The 13979-nt window shown below is 41.5% G+C and overlaps 1 protein-coding gene across 2 annotated transcripts; it reads right to left on the bottom strand.

Moving 5' to 3' along the window:
• PIGA (phosphatidylinositol glycan anchor biosynthesis class A) lies at positions 1-8425 on the bottom strand. Of its 2 annotated transcripts, none has more exons than XM_051609074.1 (6): positions 8385-8425; positions 7495-8159; positions 6835-6967; positions 5589-5721; positions 4336-4542; positions 1-3144 (listed from the first exon to the last, which is right to left on the bottom strand). In XM_051609074.1, the coding sequence occupies exons 1-6, from the start codon at positions 8423-8425 to the stop codon at positions 2902-2904; spliced, it is 1422 nt and encodes a 473-aa protein (XP_051465034.1). In that variant the 3' UTR covers positions 1-2901. The 2 variants fall into 2 exon arrangements, with proteins under 2 accessions (XP_051465034.1, XP_051465035.1); XM_051609075.1 differs by lacking the exon at positions 8385-8425 and having other exon boundaries at positions 7495-7649; positions 7872-8244.
• Positions 8426-13979: the final 5554 nt, after the last annotated feature.

The following is a 13979-nucleotide window of genomic DNA, read 5'->3' as shown; positions in this document are numbered from 1 at the left end:
TCAAAAGGGGAAAAAATAAGTTTATTTTAAAAGATGCAGAAAACCTTTACCACAAAAGTAAGTACATTAAAGTGTGTTTACCTTCTTACAGATCTGTCCACATCCCCTTATACACAATCTGAAAGATGACTCATATTCATCCTTTACCTGATACTTGTTTCCATTTAACACACAATTTTCAATTATCAACACACTGTCTATATACCTTAAATCACAGTGTCTGCATATAATGTATTGGAAACACAATTTCTCCTTATGTTATGTGGGGTGGAATGTCAGAAGAATGGTCACTTTCAGGAAAGAGGGTGAGCTTCTTTATGGAAGGTTTTGTGTTTTCCCTCCTCCTCCACAAAGGAGGCTCTGCTCTATGCAAGGCATTACTCAGTATCACTCTCTTTGGTAACATTTCCTTAGCATTTCACAATGATCAAATGTTACCTACAAGCACAACTGAAGTATTTTAGATTTTTTAAGTAGTTATTTTATTAGTTTCTAAATACCTATTCATAAAAAACACTCATTATCTCTGTTTTTTTATTATTATTGCTATTATTTTATTTGAACTTTTCCAACTCATCCACTGATGCTGTTTAAATGGTGACTGGTTGAGTGACATTATCCCTTACTCCACTGCACAAGGCCAGTAAGTTGATCAGCCCCACAAAGGGTTATAAGCAATACAAGTTGCATTCTTTGAGAAACAGTATATTTGTAGTTAAACCAGTTACGGACACAATTTAATAAATATATTAATTAAATGTTTTTTAATTTATTTTTTTTCGTAAGAAGTCCAACCATCAGTGATGGGAAGCATCAATATGGACTATGTGTCTGTACTTTCTAACTGTTTGTTCCCACATATTAACGGAAAATATCCACTCTTCACAGAAAGGTAAATAAACTTGTAAATTTGTCTTACAAACAAAACTGTAACAATGTTTCATTATGTTATTCGTAAGTACACAATATTCCAAAAAGGAGAGAAATATTTTAATAGATTCACAATCCCATTGAAAATTAGCTCTGTGGTTGTAGATGTTGCAAGAAACCAAAAAGAAATAAACCAGAATCAACAAAAGATGTGTGTATATATATATATATACACACACACATATGATTTCCCTGGAATGATAATCAGTATTTTTTAAAAGGTTGTTAGAAACCTGAAAGTTTTTTTGTTCTTTTCAAGTAAATCTGAAAAGTAACATGTTACTGTTAATTCCACCCTTTTATCCATAATCTGTGTGGCACCATTTTAGCTGATCTCTACTTCTAATGCAGAATTTGATAAACTCATATTGTAATACAATGCATATTGCATGTTATATAGTAAAGACTAAAAATTCTAGTAAAAGAAAATAGACTTTGTATGTGGCATTTATTTCACTTCTGTATTTCATGAAAATATGTTCAATGAAATTATAAAATGTCAGGTGTTAGAATAACTACAGCTCTACACAAACAAGATGATATTGACAGAAGTCTTCTTTAAATACTGCCTTTCAAGGGTTTGAAAACAGTACTTCCATATTGCACAGGTTTAATATTAGTAGTGTCCAACACTACATAATACTCAGTCACAAAATAAGATTTTTAGACTTCAGTGATGCTTGAAAAATAAATTAGCCAAATGCATTAGGCAGAGGGCAGTTTTAGAGGTGGCTGGCATAAAGAAGATGACTACCTTCATACATTCATTCTTAAGTCGTGCTGCCTGTTGTCCCAGGTATAGATTACTTAGGCATGCTAACAGATGCAGAGTCACTTTTTTTTTTTTTTCCTTTTCTCTCTCTCCACAAAAAGAATAGCTATTGATTATTTCCATTTAAGTGACATCTTCCCAAGATTTCACATGCAGAACCTGCCTGACAGCGTCTCTGATGTGGTCTAGGTGAAATCACGCACATTAAACACTGTGTCTCCCAGAGATGGACTCAAAGGCCATTTTGGTCATAAGAAAGGGGAATGGAAAAGAATACAAAAAAAGAAGAAAAACAAGGGGGAGGGGAGAGAGAGCAAGTGAGCACAATGATGCTTGTTAAGCCCTTCATAGGTTACTGTCTCTCTCCCATGTGCACACACGTGTTACTTCACACTTTGGCATAGTCTGCTGGAGGAGTCGTCAGGCCTGAGCTGTTTCTGAAGGCTGCATTATCTCTAAATAATGTAATTTATTCCCCTATATACTTTAAAAATACACCGTAAGCTTGACATGGCTTTCACACATGTAAGTGAACAGGAGAAATTTAGCACCTCTGAAAATATCAAAAATTAATTATGAAGTTTAGATTTAGCAACAGGATGATCCTATTTTGACGAGGGTAGAACAAACTAACAATGTTATGGAGGCAAAACACTGTCACTAGAACAACACAGCTAATAAGGCTCTGAAATTGCTGTGGTAATGGACTTCATGCCTAATTTCAAGTGCCATTTTCATCTTAGGAGAAAAAAGTGTGTTTTGTTGGGTTTCTAACTCAGTATTTTTAAGTAGGTCTCAAAATCAAAATCACAGTAAATATTAGGAATCAGCAGGGACTACTGCAAGCTAATAGTTTTTGTGTTTAGTTTCCCCAAATACTGCTAAAGTTTATAGTCACTTTCTATAATATTCAGGTTCTTGAGAAAAATCTTTTTGTCTCAAAGGCTTTTTACACATATAAAAATCCATATTCTTCTCTCGGCTCTAAGTGCAAAAAAGAGGTCCAAAAATTGCATGAATCCAAAACTAAGTTAAAACATAATCCTTAATTGAGGTAGCACATTTAACCAAGTCTCTTTCCAAGAGCTCCAGAAAGAATATTCAGAATAATGTCTCTATCAAGAAGCATTAAAACCTTTAGAACACTGATGCATCTTTCTGTCTCCATTTGAGCATTTTAGGAGCTTGGAAGTTCTTCTTTAACTCTTCCTTTTTTTCCCCAGAAAATACTGTTTAGTCCATGCACCTTCAGGTCCTGTGGCATCTATTGCAACGTCAATAATGGAATCTGGAGTCATCCACCTCAGAAATGCCAAGAAAAGGAAGTTCAGAACAGCAAAAAGAGAAAAAATACACCCAGTCACTGGGCCACAGTGAGACATGAGTCTGGTAAGTCGTTCATCCATTGATAAAACCACTTCATCTGCAACCCTGTCATACACCTAAAAGGAGAAGAGACAGAAAGTAAGATCTTAAAACTACGTTGCTTCTACCTCAAAAATAAGGCAGTACCTTGTTGTCAGCATGCAAAACAAATTACCTATTCCTAGCTACTAGATGGGAGAAATATTACCCAACCAAGTCTTACAGATCATAAATGTTGATTTATGAGAACTGCTCTAGAAATTTTGTTAATTTAATTAAGGCAAATTTTACTTTTTTGACAGACCTAAAGAGTATTTCATTAAATAGAAATAAGTTCCATGTCTACTTCTTCCAGTTATACTAACATTTTCCTTCAACAAGGCTGGTTTTGTTGTGTTTGTTTTTTTTAAGAAAGGGCTACAAAGGAAACTGAAATCTAGACTAACTTTCATAAAAACTTTGCCATTGAAACGCTGCTTGCAGTTACAAAATCATAACATGAATTGTACTCATGGCACTTGACAACAACAAAAGAAACTGGTTGCACATGATTCTTCAGGGAGAATTGTAAGAGATACATATCTGAGTACACTACAATGTAATTAAGAGGCTTGTGATTCAGCTATTCTTTTGCCTAAAACAAAGGGGACAAAGTCAGAAGTGACAGATCTCCACAGGCGTTTATAACATTGCATGTAACATTCTTCACTAATGGCAGAGTTTTACAATGAAACACAGTTCTAACCCTGAAATATTATTTCAGGAGTGTGGTAATTTATCCTCATTACATCCATAGCTTACATAATTTCAGCTATGTTCAGCCTGCCAGCATTAAACTATCTCTTATAAGTTTAAACCACTCGTTAGCACGTGGCAGGCAAAACTTCAGTATGAACTCTGTCTTTTCCTTTTCATACCTCTTATACGGCATGTTTTCCAGTTATGCCAGAAACGTTACTTAACGTGAAGACTGGAAAAAACACAAGTAGAAAAGTAACTAAATATCTAGGCTGTTCTTCAGAATATTTACTGGCAGTTATGGCATAGAAAAAAATGCAAATAGAAAGAAACACCTATCTGGGGATGCATCTGGAAAAAAAAAAAAAGTAAAAAAGTATTTTCTGAACCTTTTTAAACCATGTGTGTTGGACAGGAAACACACTGAAAAAGTATAATGAAAGATTACATAGAGAATAATCAGTGATGTGTCAAAAAAGCAGCTCTTTCAGAAATGTACTTCAAGAGAATTTAAAAGTAGTTATACATACTTTCTCAGTTCTCTCTGCTACATTCCTCCACGTATAAAATGTCTTTACTGTATTATGAACAGTTTCTGGAGACGGAAGTGTTCCTGATCTCAGCTGGGCAATAGCTTTTTCTAATCCATCACACAAAGATTTCACAGAGGGTTCACATAAAATAATGAGATTCTCTGGAAGCACTTCAGGAATCCCACCAACTCTTGTACTGACCACCTTTGAAAGAAACAAAAGAAACAGCACACATGCTGCATAACAAGAAAATACTGGCAGCACTGCTATTGCACTGTTAAGATGCAGCACTTTAGATGAACAGAAAAAACAACAACTAAACAATTAGTGGTTAGATGTTTTTTCTTCATAGCCCCTCTTGGAAACAGTAACTTCTACTTGGAGAGGACAGTTTTACCACATCCGCCTTCAGTTAATCCCTTCTGTGCTATTCACATTCACAAGAATTTCTTTAGAAGTTCAGTCATTTTAATCTGAATTATTTTTAAAGGGAAATCAGAAACTAAGACTCAGGTTACGCAACCATCTCTAAATGGCAGGCAACAATATGAAAACTGCAGAACTCCCCAACCTCTAGAGGGGAAAAATGAAGAGGGGGGAGCAACTACCACAACTAGGTAGTAACTATCAAAAGATACTGAAGGTAAAAAAAAAATCCCTCACATTTTCTAGACTTTTTGTATATCAGATATTCTTATCAGTCTGTATTTTTAAAAAGTTTCTTTAGATTTTAACATGAGAGTCTCAGTTCTTTGTATCCGTTGGTTTAACTTTTTAGAGTTGCTGAGCTGAGCTGTAAATTAACCAGAAAGGGCTTTTCAATAGTTTAGTTTGGCAATTCAGTATGCCTGATTAACCAAAGTCAACCCATGCTCATGCAACACTTTTCTACAACTCTTAATGTCAAAGTGAACCTTCATGAACATCAACTACCCCAAAACTCTCGTAAATGTGTACATACGAAACAGCATTTTGGAGAGGCAGCCTGGTTAGTTCAAAGAACTGAGAGTAAGCAGGTCTACATGCTATTCCAAATTCAGCATTAGTGTCTTCTGGGGGCTTAAACAGTTTCTGTTAACCCTTCTGTCTCAGCTTCCAGATGATCTGTAAATGGGGATAATATTTGCTCACCTTTGCAAAGACAGAGCCTGATTAAATCAAAGGTTACAAGCACTTATTATTTAATCATGAACTTTGTTAAAATTGGATACATGTGTTCTAGATAGTTGAGATACTTTTATTTTTTTTACCTGTAAACCACAGCTTGCTGCTTCTACAATTGCCATACAAAAGGCCTCAGTGAGAGAAGTGTTGAGAAAAATGTGCCCCTGAACAAGAACATTCCTAACATCCTGGTGTTCCAAGGCTCCTAGGAGACGTACCCTGCATATAAGAAAAAGATTATAATAGATAAACACTAGATTTGGACTGTAATAATGTTGCATAATGCTACACATTCTGAAAAATGTACCAATCATTCACACTTTCAGAGAGAAAGAAGAAAGACAGACATGTTTGTTGGGTTTTCACTAATTTTTTTCAGCAGTGAAGAAACAGAAGACATTGTTTCTTATTTTCACACTAAAAGAAACTTAAGAAAATAAATTTTGAAGGAGAAGTTGCTGTGTTTTAGTAGTAAGTGCCTTCAAAACACTGATAATGAGCTTTTTAGTTCTGTAACAGAATATACCTTCGTGCAGTTAATTACGATTTGTCGTACTTTCTAAATGTAGTTGTATTATCTGAACTTTTAGTATGAAGCCTGATCAATCCCTATGTCTAGGGAGAGGACAAAAAAAAAAAAAGTATTTAGGATCGAATGATCAGGACCTATTATTTTGAATAGACACTGAGAAACAGAAAAGGGTGAAATAAGAAAGACTCAAATTTCATTGTCCATCCAGGGAATCACAGAGTGAAGTACAGAACAGAGTACAGAGCCAAGGAAATGGAAAATTAAGAACTTTGCCACACAAAACTCTTTGAATAACAACAGAACTACAAACAAATACGTTTGCATCACAGGAACATTTTGGTAACATGGCAGCACTAAAGAAACACATTCATAGTACCACAAGGACACATACTAGATAAGCACTACCCCACACTGAAATGAGGCAAGACTTAACTAGCAGTCATCCTTACAGGCAGCAGTGACATCAAGTAGCTAACACCTTATGCTACACTGTAGGATGTGATACAAACATTGCAGTTTCAGAGAGGAATATGATAAAACTTACATCTAAGTGATCTTTTCTCTGACTCGAGTGAAAGCTCATAGAGGCTCTGTTTCTATAAATCGCAGGTCTGGATCATAGTCCAACTGCTTAAGTCTTCAGTTAGTGTCTGGTCTACCTGCCTTGTATTCAATAGCTTTCATCTTATCCAGCCTCGAGTTTTTAGGGTTTGAGTTTGTTTACGGGAGGGGAGCAGGCAGAAAGAGTCTTTCCCACCCCTAAAGCATACTGAAGGGTCACAGACATGCCCAGAACAAACCTGTCATGTAGCTGGTATCTTTCCCGGACTTCTTCCAGTACGATGCGCTTTGGTCCTTCTCCTCCAACTAAGAAATGTAATTCTGGGTATTTCTGGCAGAGCTCAGGAATTATGCCACTAAGCAAATCTATACCTAAGAGCACAAAATTCAGGGCAAGCCGTTACTGTATTTGATTTGAAAACTTATCATGATGTAACCTACTGTTATAACTCTACTCAAGAGAAGAAAAACAAAGTCTCTAGAAGACAGTTACACGGAAGTCAGAAAGAAAAACAACTTGTGATCTATTAGTGACAAATATGAAAAAAAAACCTCTTAGGTTGCTGTTGCTTGATTAAATTAAAAAAAAGTTAAAGCTTTTTTTAACAGAATATATAGATTAGGGCCTAAATCATATCCGCAATATGAGACAAACCTTCTGTTTTAACCATTTCCATTTTCAGTATCTTCAGTATTTCAAAAGAAGTACACCTCTGAACCCAACACGTGCAAATTGAAATGTACATTTCTTCTTCTTGAGCACAGACACTAAAGCTCAGAACCATCAACTTAGCATTCCCATTTAAGAACCAATTCACACCACAGATAAGAGGTACCTAACCTTACCACACCCGAAAGAAAAAATCACCAAAATAAACTTACATTGTACCCCCCATTACCTTTTCTGTAAACAAGCCTGCTGACAACAACAATGGTTATTGTATTGTCATCCCTCCTCGATGGGTCTGGAGTGAAGTCGGTGGGATCGACAGCATTGGGGATGACAGAAACTATCCGAGGGTCCAAAGCTGCTCGCAGCACCGTGTTCTCCTTACTGGTGTAGGAGACACAGATGATGTGATTCGTATCGCACAGGGACACCGTCAGCAGTTTGTTGGTAAGCACCGAGCTGACATCCGCAAACCCAAAGAGGGAGTGGTCCGTGAACACCGTCCGCAGCCCCATGGTCTTGGCATGGAACAGGGCGTCATGGGCCATGGCGGAGAAGGAGCTGTGGGCGTGGACGATGGTGACCCTCTCCCGCACAAATATGTACCTGAGCAGGGGCAGGCTGTGGAAGAGCGTCGTGGCCGTGGACTGGTTGTACATGACCTTCAGGGGCAAGTAGTAGACTTTCAGCCCGTTGGTGAGGTAGCGGATGCCCTTCCGCTGGCCGTAGGCGTGGGTGACCACCAGGACCTTGTGGCCGCGCTCGATGAGGCACTGCGACAGCTGGTACACGTGGCTCTCCACGCCCCCCATGTTGGGGTAGAAGAAGTCCGACACCATGCAGACACTCTGCGCGGCCCCCGCCGGGCCCTCAGCTGCCATCCCGGGCCCGCTCCTGCCGAGGGAACCACAAGGCGCCATCACCCGCCGGCGGCCTCCGAAAAAGAGCCCTGGCCCCCTCCTCGCCCGCCTCCGGGCCCGGTCATATCACCGGGCCCTTCCTGGGGCGGCCGCCGCGGGCCCTTTAAGAGGGCGATCACCCGGGCAACCGGCGGCCGCCTCACTCGAGGGGGGGGGGGGGGGGGGGGCGAGGCGCGGGGGAGCGCGCGCGCGCACATACCTGCCGACCGCCGGCGTCCCCTGGGCGCTTCCCGGCGCCATTTCCCATTTCCGGGCACGGCCGCCCGGTCACCACGGCAACCGCACGGCCGCTCCGCCCACCCGCCGCCCCCCGGCCCGCCCGCGCCGCCGCGGCGTCCTGGCCAATGGCAGCCCTCCCGCCGCGTCACGTGGTGCACGCAAAGCGGCCGGTGGGCGGGGCGAGGCGGGTTTCCTGGGCAGTGGCCGTTGGAGCGGTTGGGCGGGAGGCGGTTGGGGCGTCGTTCCCGGGGTCTGCCCGCGCTGTGCAGTGGTAGAAGCGCGTTAGAGCTCCGAGGGCTTTGCGCTGCCCTCAGGGTGAGACGCGTCCCTCGTGTCTTCTTTGGCTCGGCCGCAGCTGGAATCCCTGAAATTCCAAGTCTTTCGCCACAAGCAACTGGGGGCGAAAATAAAAATGCCGTGGTTTTTGCTGATGGCTCAGAAGCTCGGACGTTGAGAACGGGGACGGAGCCGTGTGAGTTGTGCTCTGGCGTGCCAGGCCGGCGTCGCTTGGCTGTGGATTTCAGGTTCCCAAAGCTGTGCAGTCGGCTGATAGCATCTCCAGCACCCACCCAGCTGCTGCCGTTTGCCAAGAGGGATGTTGCCTCACCAGGCTGGGGCTGTTCGTGCCTTCGCTGTATGTTACCGAAATCCTGTTTGGCGGCCGCTTCTCCGTGGCAGGAGTTCTGATACAAATTTGTCAGATTTTATTCTGCCGTCACTCCTACACGCGTGTGTGTCGTGACAGTGTAGCTGACCGACAGTGCAGGGCTGGCTGGGTTCCTGGTCAGGTCGAAGACAGACCTGCTTTAGAGGCCCTGATCCTGAGAAGGACCAAAGAGGAAATCAGGCACCTCATTCTGCGGACTGAAAGACATCAAGTTGTTACTGTGCTAAATAAGGAAAGCGCTGCTTGTTTGAATTTTTCTCTTGTGGTCAGAAAGGTGTGACCAGTATTGGCAAATCTGACTTCATCTTCAGGTGCTCCTCCCAGGTAGCAAGAACCTGAATTTCAGGATGAGAAGCTGAGTGTGAGGCCAGCAGTGGGGAGGCTTCTCACCTACAACATCAGATATCCTGCTGGTAAAGAAGTCTGGGAACCAGGGGACCATAGGGATCCTAGTTCTCAAGAAACTGTAGCCTGGCTGTAGAGCAGTTGCCTTAAATTACATCTAGGAAAACAAAACCAACCAACCAAAAAACCAAACAAAACCAAAACCAACCAACCAAAGAACCCAAAACCACAAAACCAAAGTAGTACCAGGAGAAGGAGGAAAGCATTTGGAGGCTGTCAGCTGCAGCACCTCATGATGTGATCCCTGGTAAATGAAGGTGATGTCCTCCTTGGTGTCAGGCTGCCCCGAAGAATCAAGCTGTACTAGTCAATCCAGTTTTGGCTGTCAGAAAAATAACGCTTATGATTTTAACTATTTGGATTTATTTTTTTAATTTGTGTTTTTAGACTAATTCTTTTTGTGTGCTGTCTAGAGAAGTTGTAATTCTTGGTATGCAAGCTTAAAAAATCCAGAGACACATTAAAACTGCTATACAACGTAGCAGCCCTCTCTTCAGTGAAGGAAGTGGGATTTGACAAGTTCCATAAGCGTATGCTGACTGACCACTGCACAAATGGAGAATACTGGCACTGACCTATAAAACCTTCCACAGGATGGATCCACTTAATCTCAGAAACCTCTTTTTATGCCACAGATGTGATTTTTTGGCCCTCCTGAACTTTGGAGAGGAGCTAGTGCTTTCTCAGCAGCTGGCCATAGGCTCTGAAAGTCTTTCTGAAGGAGGTCAGGAAAAAATATTGTGGCCAAGCCTTCCTGCCTTTGGCTCAGCATGTTACCTTTGGTGTTCTGACATTCCTGTTCTTCATTAAATATGTTTAGTTGTGCTTAATGTCATACCTGCCAGTGGTACAACTCAAATTTGTCTGCCAAGGAGCCTAGGAAAACCCTTAATGGAAAGGACAGTGATCTTTGCTGCTCTGAAGTCTGCAAAGGTCCTGCTAAATTTTCTGTCCATGACTGTTTCATGAGGTTGAGGTACCCCACACACTTTTCACTGGCTATTGTGTTGTGCTGCTTATTCATAAAGTTGTCACTGATCCTGGGCAGATCCAGAGTCTGTCCTGCCCTGATCTGAAGTAAAGCTGTTGAAAAGGGACCAACAGCTGAGAAGGATCAAATTTTCATCCCTTCTGTGTGCCTCAACTCGATACATTTAGTCCCTTATTTAAAGCACGTACAAGGTCAGAGTGAGACTGTGGGGAATGTAAAACAGAGAGTAAAGACATTAAACCAGTGACAGCAGAGTAATTACTGCTTGCAAGCCTGGTCCTCAAATGCTCCCTAAAACACCCTCATAAATTGAGTTAATGGAGAGAGAGAATGGAGGAGACTTAAAGAGGCTCCTGTGGGGCTTGTTCTGGTAGCAGATGCTGTCTTGCCTCAAGGAGACCACTTCAGTGTTCTCAAAAAGGCAGGAAAACTTCCTACCAGGTACTCTGCTGTGTCGTCTCCCCCTCAGCCTCCTCTCAGGCTGCATTTGTTCACTATGTCCAGCCTGGTGGTTGATGTTGCTTCTGTTGCATGTTCATCTTGAGTGAAAACTCAGTTTGGTCATGTGGCTTTGCTGTGCGTGATAAGCTGGTGTATTAATACATTTTTTCACACTTAATATACCTAAAGCATGCACATTTATTATTTCAAATAATTTGTCTTTTACAAAAATAGGCAATTAATTGTTCACAAAGTAGTTCACAAGAGTGCTGCCAAGCAGAGGTGCTCCAGAGCCTGATGGCACAGTGAGGGAGCTGTAGTGCCCCTGTGAAAGACATTTCTTGACATGGAATAGCAGTGTAAGATTGCACAGCAGGTGAACAACAAAGAGCATTTTCTTTCCATGGACCCAGGAAAGCAGAAACTGTTGGAAGCCCCAAATGGAGAACATTAGTGAAAAGCAGTACTGCTGGATGGCAAATCATGGCCTATAGGTACAAGCACAGAGCGAGACTGATGAGTGAAACCAAGGAGGAGAGAGCCAGGGACAGCCCAACACGTTTGAAAAACCAGATTTTTCATTTTCTGATCCTGCTGGAATTAAATATGCCCTAAAATGAGGAGGAAACTGGTATTTGGAATCTTTGTTCTGGAGAAAAGGAGAAACTGTCCTTCCATTTAGTTTACTGTTATATGATAAGGCTGGAGAACCTATCATTTCTCCTATGACTCATGCCAAGAGGGAGGGCAGGAATTAAAAGGATCTAACAGGTTTCTATAGCACCCTCGCAAGGTTGGTTTTGCCTGGTTTCTGCTTCGTACAGCCAATCTTGTATCTGGCTCCAGGACCACCTGCAAAGCAGCCAAGGAAAGTCATGGGTTTCTCATTCAAGTACCTGGGTTTACTTATGGTCTTTCTCCTCATATTCATGAAATTCTACAGAAGCTGGATAAAGTGACGTGTTAATGTACTTTTTAAAATAAATGTTTTGAGTTGGAAGGTTAACAAACCGCAATGTAGTCTGTTAAGGAAATGACCATAAATACAAACTGTAAAAAAAGGTTTCTTTTCTTTAAGCTAGATTTCTTTCTTAGAAGCTAGAAAATAAGGGTGTTGGGTTTTTTTCCATTTTACAGGCATGTCTCCCTTCCAGGCAGGTTGGAATTAATCTGTGGCAGTTGAATTTGCCAACAGAAGTGAGGTTGATTGGCAAGTCTGTGTGCATTAGTTCTCACCTCTGTATGTAACCTGTGCCCCTCATGCACATCCCGAGGTCTTGATCACTCAGTCAACCCTCCATGTGCTACAACACTCTCATCCCATGGCCCAGAGCTTCCCTTCCCTCAAATCAGGACAGTGAAAGTGGGGAGGAGCATCAGGCCTTGGCAGCAGCTGGGGTGTGTATACCAGGAGGGGTTTTCAGTTCCTCTTGGGCATACACACACACGTCACATCACTGTCCTTACCAGTAGAGAACAATTGGAAGTTGCTGTAAATAATCCTCTTTTACAGCACCTTGGCACAAACTGTTCACCACTTGCATTCGGGGGTCATTTTGGTGCCTGAGCACCTGGTTCTCAGAGTCCTTCCCAGTTGCTAGCAGGAGCAGTCACTGCAAACAGCTTCTGGGTGCTGGCTGCCTTCTGCCTCTCAGCTCAGTCACATCCAGCTTAAGGGCCCCCCGGATGAGGCAGAAAAAAAAACCCTGAGCACACAGTCCAAAACGATGGCTGGGCTCTCCCTGACATCTGAAGTCAGTTAGAAGGACCTATTTATCTGTCCTGCAGCTGGTGTACAACCAGTAGCAGCTCCCCCACAAGTCATCTGCCTCACTGCACAGAAATGCAGTCGTGTGCCTGTATCTAATCTGGATCAAACAAGATACAGTGACACACAGATCTGGTATCAATTATGAATAAGCCACAGCCTGTTGACCAGACTAGACTTGGTTTTACTTTTTTTTTTTTTTTTTCCCCTCAGCTTTACTAGATTTTAGTGTTGGCTTAGTTGCAGATCTAAATTTCCCTTTCTGCAGCCTTGAGGCCACATCAAAGTCCTTTAGTGCATCAGCTGTGTTAGAAGAGAAGGTTTGTCTTGGAGGTCTTGTGTTTGTACCTTTAACACTGTACTTAATGAGCTCCTTCAAAAAATCCTTGGAATTTATGTCATAGAGTCAATACAAACTGAACTGCCAGAACTATCAGATGGGTTTTAGTATTAAAATACTAACAAAATGGGTTTAACTGAAAGTGAAACAAGTGTAGGGCTTTCCTCAGCGAAGGGAAAAAAAAAGGTGCCATGGCAACAGCAGATGGAGCTGTTGGAAGCGTAAAACGTTTGCCCTGCTGGAGATGACAAAATACTCTCCGTGCAGAGCTGAAGAACCTGTATGTGTTATGTGCTGTTTCCTACTGCTAATGCTTCTACTACACATACGCTCCAGGACACTGTTCTCTGATACCCAATAGTGTTTCCTATAGTTAGAATTAAAATAAAATTGATTTTCTTATAAAAACTACAACTGAGCTATCCAATGTCTTGGTAATTTTTAATCCAGATTTCAACTGTAAAGCAAGAATAATTCGTCACTTTAAAATCCATAAAATGAAACAAAGGTTTATTTAAATTGATAGTGGTTTTGTAGCCTTGAATATCTTAAGATAAAAGCAAGGCAAGGTCTATGGAGGAAAAAGTAATTTTTGTTTGACTGTCAGAATTAGCAAGACTGAGAGAGGCTTCCAGGCCTGCAAACCCTTCTTGAGGTCTGAAATGGAAGCCACAGGTTTCAAGCTTTGTGTAGGCTGGAAACAAATGCTCTGAGTATAATTAATGTAGAGCAGAGTGAGGTGATAAGGCGATTGGCCTCCAGGGGACAGGTAGAGAGGCACAGGCATTACTGGCTATGAAAACTTTAGGAATGAGCTGTGGGTGGTTTTAAAATGGGATGCAGAAGGAAATGCCAGATCAGAGAGGCTGGATGACTTTAAAGGGATTTTCATTGTAAGTGTTTGTAACTGAGCTACAGGAAAATATTGCAGTTTATTGCAGAGACAATATTGATAAGAAGAGT

Source organism: Apus apus, chromosome 1 (genome assembly GCF_020740795.1).
Source record: "Apus apus isolate bApuApu2 chromosome 1, bApuApu2.pri.cur, whole genome shotgun sequence".
Lineage (NCBI taxonomy): Eukaryota > Metazoa > Chordata > Aves > Apodiformes > Apodidae > Apus > Apus apus.
This window is presented reverse-complemented; position numbering and strand designations above follow the sequence as displayed.